Raw genomic sequence first — 14,195 nt, 5'->3', positions numbered from 1 at the left:
GGGAGAAGGGCAAATTCTACCACACCTACGTAACACGGATGATGGTGATCTAGTAAGCACTGAGCAGGGTTGTAAGAATTCAACCCCAACAGCTGTTGAATAATGGGTTCAATACAATACTTGGGCACCTGACAACTGCTTCAATCTTTTTATGTTGTTTTTTGTTTTGTTTTAAACACCACCCTTACCCTTGGACAGAGTAGGTAGTAATGTGTTCATAAAGCTCTCCTGTGTATAAAGAATCCCTCACAGGTTGTACGATGGAGTGTGAGGGCAAACAAACACACTCTCCCTCGCAGGCAAGGTAGGCAGGTAGGTATTCATTTTCCTTTCCTCTGCATACTGGAGGGACTTAAGGAAAGATAAAGGCCCCTATCCTTGGTCAAGGTAGATGGATGGATCATACATATGGCTCTACAAGGATGTGTTGAAATTCATTTTCTCTCCTCTTCTTGTCTGACAGGCCTTGGTTTATACATACACATTTTTTTATTTTCATTGATTGTGATGGATTCTTTCTTGTTTATTAGGAAAGTGCAGCCATATACGAATCTGTGTTAGAGACTCATGTTTTCCCTTACATCTCTGAAATACCTGGACTAAACAAAGATAAGGCACTGAATGATGCAAAGGCTACCACGCAATTCAAATTTGGTGGACTTCCACCCTGCTCTTTCAGACATCTGCACAGCTGAAGTCTGCTAACGGAAGACCCATTTAAAATATAAACATTTTTACTTCTCTGTCACCATAACTAATGAACTGTTTGGCCAATCTGCATTACATTTGGCACAATCCGGGCTTGAATTCTTAACACTGTTTGCGGTAGGTTGGGTGGAAATTGTTCAAAGGGGGGAAGGAAAGAAGGGGAATTATATTTAGAGTGCCAAATGTGATTAACTTTCGGGAGGAGGTGAGAATGCGCCCCTTTACAATGTATATTTTGATTCACACAAATTCCAGGGGGCAAGGTTTCTAATCATATGCTTGAAAACAGAAACAACATTAGGATGTAGATCTATGTCAAACATCATGAATTATACTTCTACATTAAATTCCTCAAGGTAATTAACAACAAATCACCCAGCACACAAATGTCTTTATTAGATGTCTGAGTAATGGATGTGAAAAACGGATGTGAAGACTTACTAAAGGAAGTCATGTTTGAGTATTTTAGTACCAGTCTCACTTTTTAGAAATAAATTTGGTCATGCTACTAAATTATTTCTGACAATAGTTCTGAAAAGTAGATTAACTCACCGAAGCAGTTGAAACAGGTGTTCTTGCTGTAATCCGCAGTTCATCCTCAGTAGGTAATCTAACAGGTAGTGGTTCTTCCTTGGGCATTGAATCTAACGGCTCTGTGCTAAGTGCTGACCCACTAGGTGGTAGATATGTATATTTCCATTTCAGCATGACATTGATCACACCAGTAAGACGAGATTCAGAGTCTCTGAGTTCAAATGTACCTAAGAAACACCAAACATACAGGAATGAAATTAAATGTATTCAAAATAATCACCCAATCCTATGTGATAAGCATCTTCAAACACATAAGTAAGGGATTTGCTAAATTACCAATAGATCTACTAACATTACAAAAAGTGAGATTAGATAGAAGAAATTCCTTTAACTGCCATACATATGATTAACATTTTCTTTATTGAGGCAATGGCATCTTCCAGTTTGAAAAATAGTGTAGTGGCACCTATCTATAAAACGTAACTGTTGACCACTTATGGCTCTCTGACATTTCCAAAGTAATGGAAAAGGCAGCATCTCACCCTATTACAATTTTATATGGAGTATTTTCAATGCCTTTCTTCCATGAAATTGGAAGTAGACAGGATGTGTGACCAAAAAAGGCCTTTTAGTCAATACTGCTGATAAAGTAATCACTGTAGCAGACTGGAATAACCAATATCACCACAGGTTTGTGTTTCACATGTAACTAGGGAATGACTGGAGGAAATATTGTTTAAACAAGACTGCCTATACTTTTTGGGTTTAGATACAACCTACAAAAGCTAGAGTCAAAAGTACTACTTTTTGGCGCTGTAATGCATTATTACTCAAACTCAGTTGAGTGACACCGTTGTGCAAAATTTGATTACCAGAAATGTATCACATTTTTTAGGCTCTCTATCTGAGAGGCTTAGGGTTCTTGCATGATGGTGTAAATTGGATGGATTAGGGCCAAGGAATACTCTGCTATTGGTTTTATCTGTAGCATTCGATCCTTTAAACTAGCTGATTTAATTGGAAGGGTTGGCCACAATATCAATTGAATCATATGTCTTTGTGAAAAGATATATTGTATTTCTCAGTAGCAAAACTCAAGTGATAGACTGTACCAATTTAACAAAATTCTGTCACATAAATGGCTTCCTACATGAGGGTATCAGTTTCCCTAATTTCAGCATCTTCATTGCCCCGCATTTATTGCTATAGAGTAAATTTCATGTTGGTATACAACCCTAAGCTGATAACACCCACACATACAACACTAAAGAAAAATCTGCAATGAACTTCAAGAGTAACTGCTGTATATTAAATGCTGTTCAAACTCTAAATGGGTGCTACAAAATAGTGCAAATTCCGAGCTCATTTTCCTTGCCTCCGTCCTCCTCTTCTTAACAAATCCCTCTAAAAGTCCTCTTCTGTTAGAAACAATGTTACATTTGTTCTCAACTTACACAAGTCCTTAGAGCCACCTATCAGGACATTATTGTACAAATGTGCTTTGCCTCTATTACATATTACGCCTTATCTTTTCTTTTCCCATAGTACACTAATCTTCATAGTTTTCATCAATATTTCAAGTGTATCTTGACTGGATCATTTAAGGCCTCGTTTAGGCTTTGAAAGAAACTGATAGTTCTCAAATGCCAATAACTTAGACCTAGTTGGTATAGCTAATACTCCACATGGAAAATAAAAAAGGCTACATAAAAATGGAATTGGATCTAACTGGCACAACATTTCCTTTAAAAATACATCTTGGCACCTACAGTAAAGACATAGTTCAGCCCATACATTTCAATACTTTGCTACTTAAGAAAATAACAATATTCAACCACTAGTACCTCTGGTTTTTAAGACCAACTTGACTAGGTGCAGATGATTTATGCTTGAATGAACTCAACTTATAACACTTAGCTATTCAAATAAACAACAAATGTAATGTAATTCAAAGAAACTCAACTCAACTCATTTAAGGATAGGCAGGCCAGTCACCATACAGCTGGGGCAGAGGTGGCATTGATAATTTTGCTATCTTTTGCCTTTTTGGCTTCCGAGAGGGGAGCAGTCTAATTTGTCTGAAGACATGTCCCACAATAGGGTACTGGCAAGCACTGTAAGTAAGGCTGTATTGCTTTTGCATGATTAATGTGAAAAGAGGAAAAAATGTCTTCAAAGTCAGCTGGGCATGTCAGACCTGGAATAATGCAGGAACCGATACCTGCATGAATCCACTTGTTAACACAGTGTTGCATATGAAAAGCAAACAGATGTTCTGTTATATTTTCTTTGGCTACAGCGGATGCACCGTCATGCCAATAAATGTGAGCATGGCTTTCACTCAACTCTAAGGTCAGCATTAGTATTCCAACTTATCATACAGAGAGGGGAAACAGACAGTTGGTGTCCCACGAATTTCTACTGAACCTACCCAAGGAGGATTCACATTTGGAATATAACAGTAACTGTCAGAGAGACAGGGTTTTAGGTGGGATTCCTTTCCTCTTTCTCGCAATACAGGACACAGGAAATGTGAAGCATTATTTTATAAGGCTGTATTTGGAGTTAACCTAATATATAGCATTGACTGTCTGGATTGCACAGGGTATTGGTGTGCAAAGCTGTTGAGTCAAAATGGCGACTGAAGAGAGGCTTAACATACATGGAGCTGCCCCCTGTTTCTATACATAAACCCGCACTACTCTCACTAGTCTCCATTTTTCTTTTACAGAATTTTGCCAAGTAATCATCTTCATTCTAGTGTGAGCCTTAAAAATAGATATCCGTAAGGACTTTTGAGTAAATCTACCAGCTACTGGTATTTCTTCCCTTCTAATTCACAATTCCTGTGGCTGATTGTCTCTATATAGTACAATCCATGATAATTATAGGTGTCTTATAAAGTTTCACTCCTGATGAGACATCGCATATGTTCCTAGTGCTTGAAATGTCCTCGACACTATGAGGCTCACACATGGTCCTTTTAGGCTCATCAGCTGACAGAGTTGGAAAATGCTAATTCTTATAACCAGCTCGCCTACATAAAACACAGTTGTGTCTATTTTATATACACACACACTCAAGAACATATGAGCTCACTGCATTGCCATTTTGTGCGATTACTGGAGACACAAAGCACATTTTTTCATGCATTGCTTCCCTAGGTTTCTATGCTCATTTTTTCCAAAGCTTAATAGTTGAATAAGATTGTTTGCATACACAGTGGCTAGCTCACTGATTTGAGGTAGAATATCATAAACATGAATTGCCTATAGGAACTGGTTTACTAATTAAAGTATATCCCAATACTGAATGAGTTCTAGGTGAGATAATGTTTTCTTCATTCCTAAAAGACTGATGGGCAGGAACACAATATAACGGGTAACAGAACAAGCAAAACAAAATTCAAGACACTCAGGCAGTTAACACTTTGTTTTCAGCCTCTTGCAACAGTAATTTCCCCTTCTCCTGGTTGAGAGGGCTGTAGCAGAGGTTGCACATAAACTACTGTGGATTTAGTTCTTCTTTTGGTAGGGTTTTACAGGTTCTTATTGTTTGCAATCTGAAATACTTGATACTATATCCGTGGTTGCTGGGGGAGGGCTAGCATCTCTGCGGCTTTCCTCAGTTGGAAAATGCGAATTCTTATAACCAGCTCGCCTACATAGAACACAGTAGTGTGTCTATTTTATATACACACACACTCAAGAACATATGAGCTCACTGCATTGCCATTTTGTGCGATTACTGGAGACACAAAGCAAATTTTTTCATGCATTGCTTCCCTAGGTTTCTATGCTCATTTTTTCCAAAGCTTAATAGTTGAATAAGATTGTTTGCATACACAGTGGCTAGCTCACTGATTTGAGGTAGAATATCAAACATTAATTGCCTATAGGAACTGGTTTACTAATTAAAGTATATCCCAATACTGAATGAGTTCTAGGTGAGACAATGTTTTCTTCATTCCTAAACGACTGATGGGCAGGAACACAATATAACGGGTAACAGAACAAGCAAAACAAAATTCAAGACACTCAGGCAGTTAACACTTTGTTTTCAGCCTCTTGCAACAGTAATTTCCCCTTCTCCTGGTTGAGAGGGCTGTAGCAGAGGTTGCACATAAACTACTGTGGATTTAGTTCTTCTTTTGGTAGGGTTTTACAGGTTCTTATTGTTTGCAATCTGAAATACTTGATACTATATCCGTGGTTGCTGGGGTAGGGCTAGCATCTCTGCGGCTTTCCTCAGTTGGAAAATGCTAATTCTTATAACCAGCTCGCCTACATAGAACACAGTACTGTGTCTATTTTATATACACACACACTCAAGAACATATGAGCTCACTGCATTGCCATTTTGTGCGATTACTGGAGACACAAAGCACATTTTTTCATGCATTGCTTCCCTAGGTTTCTATTCTCATTTTTTCCAAAGCTTAATAGTTGAATAAGATTGTTTGCATACACAGTGGCTAGCTCACTGATTTGAGGTAGAATATCATAAACATTAATTGCCTATAGGAACTGGTTTACTAATTAAAGTATATCCCAATACTGAATGAGTTCTAGGTGAGACAATGTTTTCTTCATTCCTAAAAGACTGATGGGCAGGAACACAATATAACGGGTAACAGAACAAGCAAAACAAAATTCAAGACACTCAGGCAGTTAACACTTTGTTTTCGGCCTCTTGCAACAGTAATTTCCCCTTCTCCTGGTTGAGAGGGCTGTAGCAGAGGTTGCACATAAACTACTGTGGATTTAGTTCTTCTTTTGGTAGGGTTTTACAGGTTCTTATTGTTTGCAATCTGAAATACTTGATACTATATCCGTGGTTGCTGGGGTAGGGCTAGCATCTCTGCGGCTTTCCTCAGTTGGAAAATGCTAATTCTTATAACCAGCTCGCCTACATAGAACACAGTAGTGTGTCTATTTTATATACACACACACTCAAGAACATATGAGCTCACTGCATTGCCATTTTGTGCGATTACTGGAGACACAAAGCAAATTTTTTCATGCATTGCTTCCCTAGGTTTCTATGCTCATTTTTTCCAAAGCTTAATAGTTGAATAAGATTGTTTGCATACACAGGTGCTAGCTCACTGATTTGAGGTAGAATATCAAACATGAATTGCCTATAGGAACTGGTTTACTAATTAAAGTATATCCCAATACTGAATGAGTTCTAGGTGAGACAATGTTTTCTTCATTCCTAAAAGACTGATGGGCAGGAACACAATATAACGGGTAACAGAACAAGCAAAACAAAATTCAAGACACTCAGGCAGTTAACACTTTGTTTTCAGCCTCTTGCAACAGTAATTTCCCCTTCTCCTGGTTGAGAGGGCTGTAGCAGAGGTTGCACATAAACTACTGTGGATTTAGTTCTTCTTTTGGTAGGGTTTTACAGGTTCTTATTGTTTGCAATCTGAAATACTTGATACTATATCCGTGGTTGCTGGGGTAGGGCTAGTATCTCTGCGGCTTTCCTCATCACAGTAAAAAATGATGTTTGCCCTTGTTAGGTAAAGTTTGAACATAACCCCTTTCCTGTGTTATTGTTTAATTTTCCTTTGACTAGGAATCAGTTCAGAAGAAGACCCTGACTCCTATGCCAACTGAGAACTATGCTGATGGAGTTCATGCTGTGCTTCAGAAACAAATTGTTTTCTAGAAGAGGAGGGGGATCTATTTATTTCCTTCTTACATTTCCTTCTTCAATAGTGCAAGGAAGGTCTTTCTTTGAAAGTGTCCTTTTTCTTGGGGATATCGGCACAGCTCTAGAAGTCAGCAATGGTTGACTAAGCAGGCTCTAATTGTGTCCCCAATGTGATTAAGCAGATCAGATCTTTTCTTCAGACAGAACATAATCTGTCTCTATCGCTCCTTTACAATTTCTGTCCTCAGTTCAGACCTTTGTCTAGTGGAATTTCACAAGACTCTTCTCTGAGCCAAATCATATTTAATGCCTGCATGGCATCACTGACAGCTCACATAAGGTCCTTTGGCTTCTCCTTCTACAGGGAGTGCAGAATTATTAGGCAAGTTGTATTTTTGAGGATTAATTTTATTATTGAACAACAACCGTGTTCTCAATGAACCCAAAAAACTCATTAATATCAAAGCTGAATATTTTTGGAAGTAGTTTTTAGTTTGTTTTTAGTTTTAGCTATGTTAGGGGGATATCTGTGTGTGCAGGTGACTATTACTGTGCATAATTATTAGGCAACTTAACAAAAAAAAAATATATACCCATTTCAATTATTTATTATTACCAGTGAAACCAATATAACATCTCAACATTCACAAATATACATTTCTGACATTCAAAAACAAAACAAAAACAAATCAGTGACCAATATAGCCACCTTTCTTTGCAAGGACACTCAAAAGCCTGCCATCCATGGATTCTGTCAGTGTTTTGATCTGTTCACCATCAACATTGCGTGCAGCAGCAACCACAGCCTCCCAGACACTGTTCAGAGAGGTGTACTGTTTTCCCTCCTTGTAAATCTCACATTTGGTGATGGACCACAGGTTCTCAATGGGGTTCAGATCAGGTGAACAAGGAGGCCATGTCATTAGATTTCCTTCTTTTATACCCTTTCTTGCCAGCCACTCTGTGGAGTACTTGGACGCGTGTGATGGAGCATTGTCCTGCATGAAAATCATGTTTTTCTTGAAGGATGCAGACTTCTTCCTGTACCACTGCTTGAAGAAGGTGTCTTCCAGGCACTGGCAGTAGGACTGGGAGTTGAGCTTGACTCCATCCTCAACCCGAAAAGGCCCCACAAGCTCATCTTTGATGATACCAGCCCAAACCAGTACTCCACCTCCACCTTGCTGGCGTCTGAGTCGGACTGGAGCTCTCTGCCCTTTACCAATCCAGCCACGCGCCCATCCATCTGGCCCATCAAGACTCACTCTCATTTCATCAGTCCATAAAACCTTAGAAAAATCAGTCTTGAGATATTTCTTGGCCCAGTCTTGACGTTTCAGCTTGTGTGTCTTGTTCAGTGGTGGTCGTCTTTTAGCCTTTCTTACCTTGGCCATGTCTCTGAGTATTGCACACCTTGTGCTTTTGGGCACTCCAGTGATGTTGCAGCTCTGAAATATGGCCAAACTGGTGGCAAGTGGCATCGTGGCAGCTGCACGCTTGACTTTTCTCAGTTCATGGGCAGTTATTTTGCGCCTTGGTTTTTCCACACGCTTCTTGCGACCCTGTTGACTATTTTGAATGAAACGCTTGATTGTTCGATGATCACGCTTCAGAAGCTTTGCAATTTTAAGAGTGCTGCATCCCTCTGCAAGATATCTCACTATTTTTGACTTTTCTGAGCCTGTCAAGTCCTTCTTTTGACCCATTTTGCCAAAGGAAAGGAAGTTGCCTAATAATTATGCACACCTGATATAGGGTGTTGATGTCATTAGACCACACCCCTTCTCATTACAGAGATGCACATCACCTAATATGCTTAATTGGTAGTAGGCTTTCAAGCCTATACAGCTTGGAGTAAGACAACATGCATAAAGAGGATGATGTGGTCAAAATACTCATTTGCCTAATAATTCTGCACTCCCTGTATGTATATTCTACTACAACTGAGCTCCTCTACTGGCTAGATGATACTTCTACCAACACACCTGATAACATCAAAACTGAATGGTAAGTGTAGCAGGGCTGGTGGCAGTCAACGTCCTGAGACTGAAGTCGGAGAAGATGAAGGTTTTTTTGGACAACAGCTGGTGGCCTGATTGATTTGGTTCCCTCCCTGTGTCAGTCAACACTGCACATAGTCTAGAAGAACACGTTCACTATGTGCCTTCCTTTACACACCACATTAATAGAGTTGTTTCCATCTGCTTCCATCTCATTAAGACTCTTAGAACGTTTCTTCCTTTTCTTGACTTTAATGTTTGTCGGCTATTCATTCAAGCATTCATATTTTCAATATCCGATTATGGTAACTCTGTTGACTTGGACCTTCATGACTGTCTCCTGAATTCCCTGTAAGTAATCACAAGGCTGTTTAGAAAGCTATTTTTTTTGCCTATGCTAATGTCATCACATGTCAACTTAGCTGCCCAAGCCAAATCCATAAAGCTGTCTCTATTTATCAGATTTTTCATTAATACTCTTGTTTTGAATCTAAGCTCTGCTGCCCACGCACTGTGGATAGTTAGGCACTGCTTCTGTTTTAAATTGAAACAATCCTCTTCTAGTCAGTCATCGTTTCATGTACCACTTGCATTTACTCAAGGCATGGAAAATTCATCCATTAGGCCATTAAAGTATTCTGGCTGAGGCTAAGTACCAACACAGCCTTGGGTATCTGCACACTCTGTAAGCTTAACATTCAATCACTTGAAGCAACCTGGATCTTAACTCTTCCTCCTGATAGGCCTTGCTAAAAATTGGCTTAGCCTCTCTTATGTGCATGCTGCTTTTGTTGTGTGCCAGTACATTGTCTGAACATTACTTTACCTCCATGACATAATGAGGAATCAAATGTTCCCCGAGGCAGGAAAGGGGGTGCAGGAAACACCCTTTTAAATGGATTTAAGTTATAGCTAACCTATATTTAAGTAAATAACCCTGATCCTATACCTTAATTTTTAATTATTACTTCCCTTTGGAAATGCAATGCCCCTGGATGTAGTAAAGGTGGTATGGTGGTTAGGTGACGTAGAGAGGAGTTGATGTAGTGAGGTGATGTATGGGTTTATAGTCCTTCATCTGCCTTAATGCCTTTATGTGCTTCTACATCTATCTGTCAATTACATGAATTGTATCCTACCACTAAACACACCACAGACAGAGCAAAGGGCATTGGACACCGACATTTGTTACTTGTACTTAGAAAAGAGCTTAAACACTAAACCCACAGAAGAAGACACATTCCTATTTCAAACATCTCACTTTGTTAGTTAGAAAACCCCAGAAAATGCTGTGAAACAATATTGAATCAATAGATATATCTACAAAGCCTAGGGTCTATGGCATGTGTAAAAGAGGACAAAAATGATTTACCTGGAACACCAGTTCTCTATCAAGAGCATCTTTTCTCTATGTTAAGTTCTATGCTGTAGTATGACAAAAATGTCCTTTTATTTTTTTTTACTTCAAAAAAGGAAAACAAAAAACTGTTTCTGAGCAGCAAAATTCAGTTATCCAGTTTAATAGTCCTTTATTCTACTATGTATTTGTTTGATAATAGTCATCAAGGTATACTAAAACGTTGATTGTTCACAGGCTTTTGTGTTAATTACAGTTTTTTCTCTGCTTTGAAAGGTGGTCTGGAGCCCTAGATGACAACGGGACTAAAAAGCATTTATGATTCTAATCAGCCATCCCTTGAAAGAGCACTGCTGTTGCAGGTGTGGGCAGGAGCACCTTTGTCGATTGCATTATCACATAAGGTGGACTCATGGGAATATGCACCAGGTGCAGCTACTGCTGTGAAAAAAATATTCAGACACAGTGTAACATCTAGGGAAGTTTTTAAAGACGAGAAGACTGCATAAATATTCATTAGAAATCAAAAAAATATTTCATATATTCAATTAACTCACTAGCAGTAGATCTATGCCTGATACACAATTCAAACAAAACTTTATTCATAAAAAAAAAATTGATACAATTACATCAAATGTAATACAATATTAGGATTTTTACAACAACGTGGCACTGGACATTACACCCCGACTATTCTATTTTCTGCCCATGCTATATGGGTAGACCTTGTGAATTGGATATGTTCCTATGTTTGCTTGTGAACTAGCTATGTATCCACGGATTAGTGAGAGTAAAGAGGGGTACAAAGGCACAGAAGGAATGAAAAGAATTGTTTGTGTGAATGTTTATTAAGGTATAAGATTAATAAAGGTTATTATTACATGCAGATCCTATGACAAAATGGCCAAGATATTCTTTCATTATGTAGGACTGTAGACAGTGTGGGAAATGGGGAGCACAGATAGGTGTAATACTAGAGCAGGTGTCAAATCTTAAACAATTGTTTTCATTGAAATCGTTCAAGCTTTCAACATGTCCAGTAAGCACAAAGAGACTGAATGATGTAGGTGCTGTTTTTACCATGCTCCAAAAGCTTACATTCACTAGGGAAATTAACACAGATTGTTTTCCAAAAAACTCATGATACATATATTTTCCTTCTTTTGAAAGAAAAAGTGAAGTGTACCTATCTGGACCACTGCAAGGTCAGACTTTCATAAATAAGTGTCAAAGCAGATGGTAGAAATTGGCGAGGGGTAAGTACTTCTCTACAATGTATGCCTCCAAATGATCAAAGGAATTTTGTTTGCTAAGATCTTCCTACATGTTTGTACGAGGATGGCAGAATTATGACTCGAGACGTCAGTGTTTTGGTTTCAGAGAACTGTCTTTTATTGTTCTTGAGACAGTATAAACGGTAAGTATTAGAGACCAAATTGTTGAGAATAGGTAGGTTGTGGGGTTATTGTCTTGGTTGACTTCTTAGCTCTTCTTCTCTTCTTTCTTCCAGTACCTCGCGGGGAGCGTGGAAAAACAAAAGAGAATAGGTACGGTAAGTGGGGAAGAGGTTTTAGGCTTACTCTCTCTTCTCTTTCCCTTCTCTCTCCCTCTCCTTCCTTGTCCCTGTCCGAGTTGTCTTCTTGACTCCTTTATTTCTTTCCCTTGCTTTTCTCTCTTCTGGTTCTACTGAACTGCTTCTTTCCTGCCTTATCCCTCTTTTGCGTCCTGAGTTGGTCTTCTTTTCTCTTGTATGTGTTTTTCCGTCTCTCTCTCTCTTAGTTGTTTTGATAATAACTCAAATGGCCTTTTCCGCTGTCTTCATTCCTTTTTTCTCTTTCCTGCGTAAGCTCTATCTTCTTGGTGCCTTCTTTTCTGTCTCTCTTTTGTCTTTCCTCTATATATCTGAGCTTAGTGATGCTTTCTTACTCCGTTCCTGTTACTATACACTTCCAAATCAGTACTCCCCCTCCCGTCCCCCAAAGTGCCCGTTTTTCCTTTTCTTCCCTCCCTTCCCCACTCTTCTCCACCTCCAGCCTCCGTTCCCCACTCCTTTCCCTGTTCGCGTCTCCGTACCTGGGAAGGCCACGCTTCTCCTGAAGCGTGGCGGCTCAAGAGTAGGCTCCCCGGGGCCAGCGGTCCTCCGTTCCCCGCTGCGGTCCCTCTGCTCCAGATTGCCCCGCAATCACACTCGTCCGGCTAGCGGTCTCCTTGTTACCGGGTTACTCGTCCTCTTGCTCCTTCCACTCCTGCCGCTCCTCCGTTACTACCGGTTCCAGGATGTTTCGGCTCCAGCTCCTGACACCCCCTGACATAAGCGAAACTCCACTTTTAACCTGCGGCCGTTCCCGCGATTGCGGTAACCAACCAACCAAAGCGTCGGAGTCTCCATTCGTCTCCAGGTCATTTGTGGCAGAGTCAGCACAAGCAATGGAATTGTGTGGGTCGGGTCGGAGCGACCCATCACAATGTTGTTAAGTGTTTTTTGGGGTGGGGGTGTCTGTCGTGCTTGACACATCTGACCAAAACACAACAAACATTAGTGAAATGTTTCAAACACTTATCAAAGGATTTTTTGCTGAGCCACCACTTCACCAAGAGATGATAAGACATTAATTAAATAATATTTTTTCAATTAATCCACAGACCATATGCTGTGGAGTTTAAGCTGGAAAGCAGTCTAAATTCTAGAAACAGATGAATTATGTCACTGAGAAAAAACTGTATCCTTTAATAATATATCATTGCCAAAGCTATGATACAAATACAAAGAAAATCATATACCAATCAGTATAAAAGAGACACATAAAATGGACAGTGATATGTAATCCTGTGAGCCGTCTACGTAATCTGTACACAATTTTACTTTGGAAAAAAAATCCTGCTCTGGAGAATTTACAGTATTACACAAGAGCTCAGGGCATCTAGAAGGAGTTGCCTGATCCATCGTGGCACTCAGGATGAACTCCAACTTTGTGAGTAGCTCAGAAAACTGGATCATTCTAAATTTCTGTTTTGCAAATGAAGATGAGATCTAGGTCTGTGAGTTTTGGAAGTCTCGTTCACCAAATGAAGAAGCTGATGGTTCCAAGTTAACCACAGGGCATAACAGACTTGAAAGGAGGTATAGAGCTCTCAGGGTAAACAGACTTGTTTAACAGATTTTTTGTCTTTACCTAGCCACTCATCTTTCTATGTCACTTCTTGCAGTTTCGAATCAGGATGATGCATACATTAAATCATGACCATTCTTTAGGGAGATAAGCAAGTAACATGAGATAGCCAATGTAGGAATCTGGCTCTGTATATACTATATCAAAATGAGATATAATGAGCACAGAGTCCAGGGGTTCCCCAGAGGCTTAACAGAGGCTAAAGTAGACAATACTAATGCTCTCTTTTGTGGTGGTGTGGTCGAGCAGTTATACTTATCAGACGGTAGTGCAAAGCATTTGTTGTACACACACAGGCAATAAATGAAGCACATGCTCAATCACCAACTCCAGGTCAACTGTTTTTATATAGCAAAAATATATTTTGTCACTTTATTTCTAGAACCATAAGGTTCAATGTGCAGGTAAGAACATTTGTAGGTATCAAAAATGTATCAATACCACTTTGTTACAATTTGGCAAGTTAAATAGTTTTCAGGAAAACAGAAAATATCTGTTTTAAAAGTTGACAGTGCAATTTTCTGAAACAGTTCTGGGGGGAAGAAAACTTAGTACAGTTTTGAGGTAAGTACAAGACTTACAGTTCCAGTCTCCGGGGGTTAGGATGTCCACAGATTGGGGTTCAAGTTAACACCAAGCACCCACCACCAGCAACACAGGGCCATCCCGGTGCAGAGGTCAAAGATGATGCAGGATTTCAAATGGAGTCCTATGGAGACTGGGGGCCCTCAGAATCAGGCCTATTTGCAGGTAAGTGCCTGT

General features: G+C 39.5%; 1 protein-coding gene across 4 annotated transcripts in view; it reads right to left on the bottom strand.

Annotated features, from left to right (window-relative positions):
* Positions 1-14,195, bottom strand: part of RPGRIP1L (RPGRIP1 like) — a 687,119-nt gene that overhangs the window by 266,772 nt on the left and 406,152 nt on the right. For all 4 annotated transcript variants that reach the window (XM_069216318.1, XM_069216317.1, XM_069216321.1 and 1 more), the window contains exon 18: positions 1,261-1,469. In XM_069216318.1, coding sequence (XP_069072419.1) covers positions 1,261-1,469 — 209 coding nt within the window. The remainder of the gene's footprint in view (positions 1-1,260; positions 1,470-14,195) is intronic.

The sequence above is a fragment of the Pleurodeles waltl genome, chromosome 12 (genome assembly GCF_031143425.1).
Source record: "Pleurodeles waltl isolate 20211129_DDA chromosome 12, aPleWal1.hap1.20221129, whole genome shotgun sequence".
Taxonomy (NCBI): domain Eukaryota; kingdom Metazoa; phylum Chordata; class Amphibia; order Caudata; family Salamandridae; genus Pleurodeles; species Pleurodeles waltl.
This window is presented reverse-complemented; position numbering and strand designations above follow the sequence as displayed.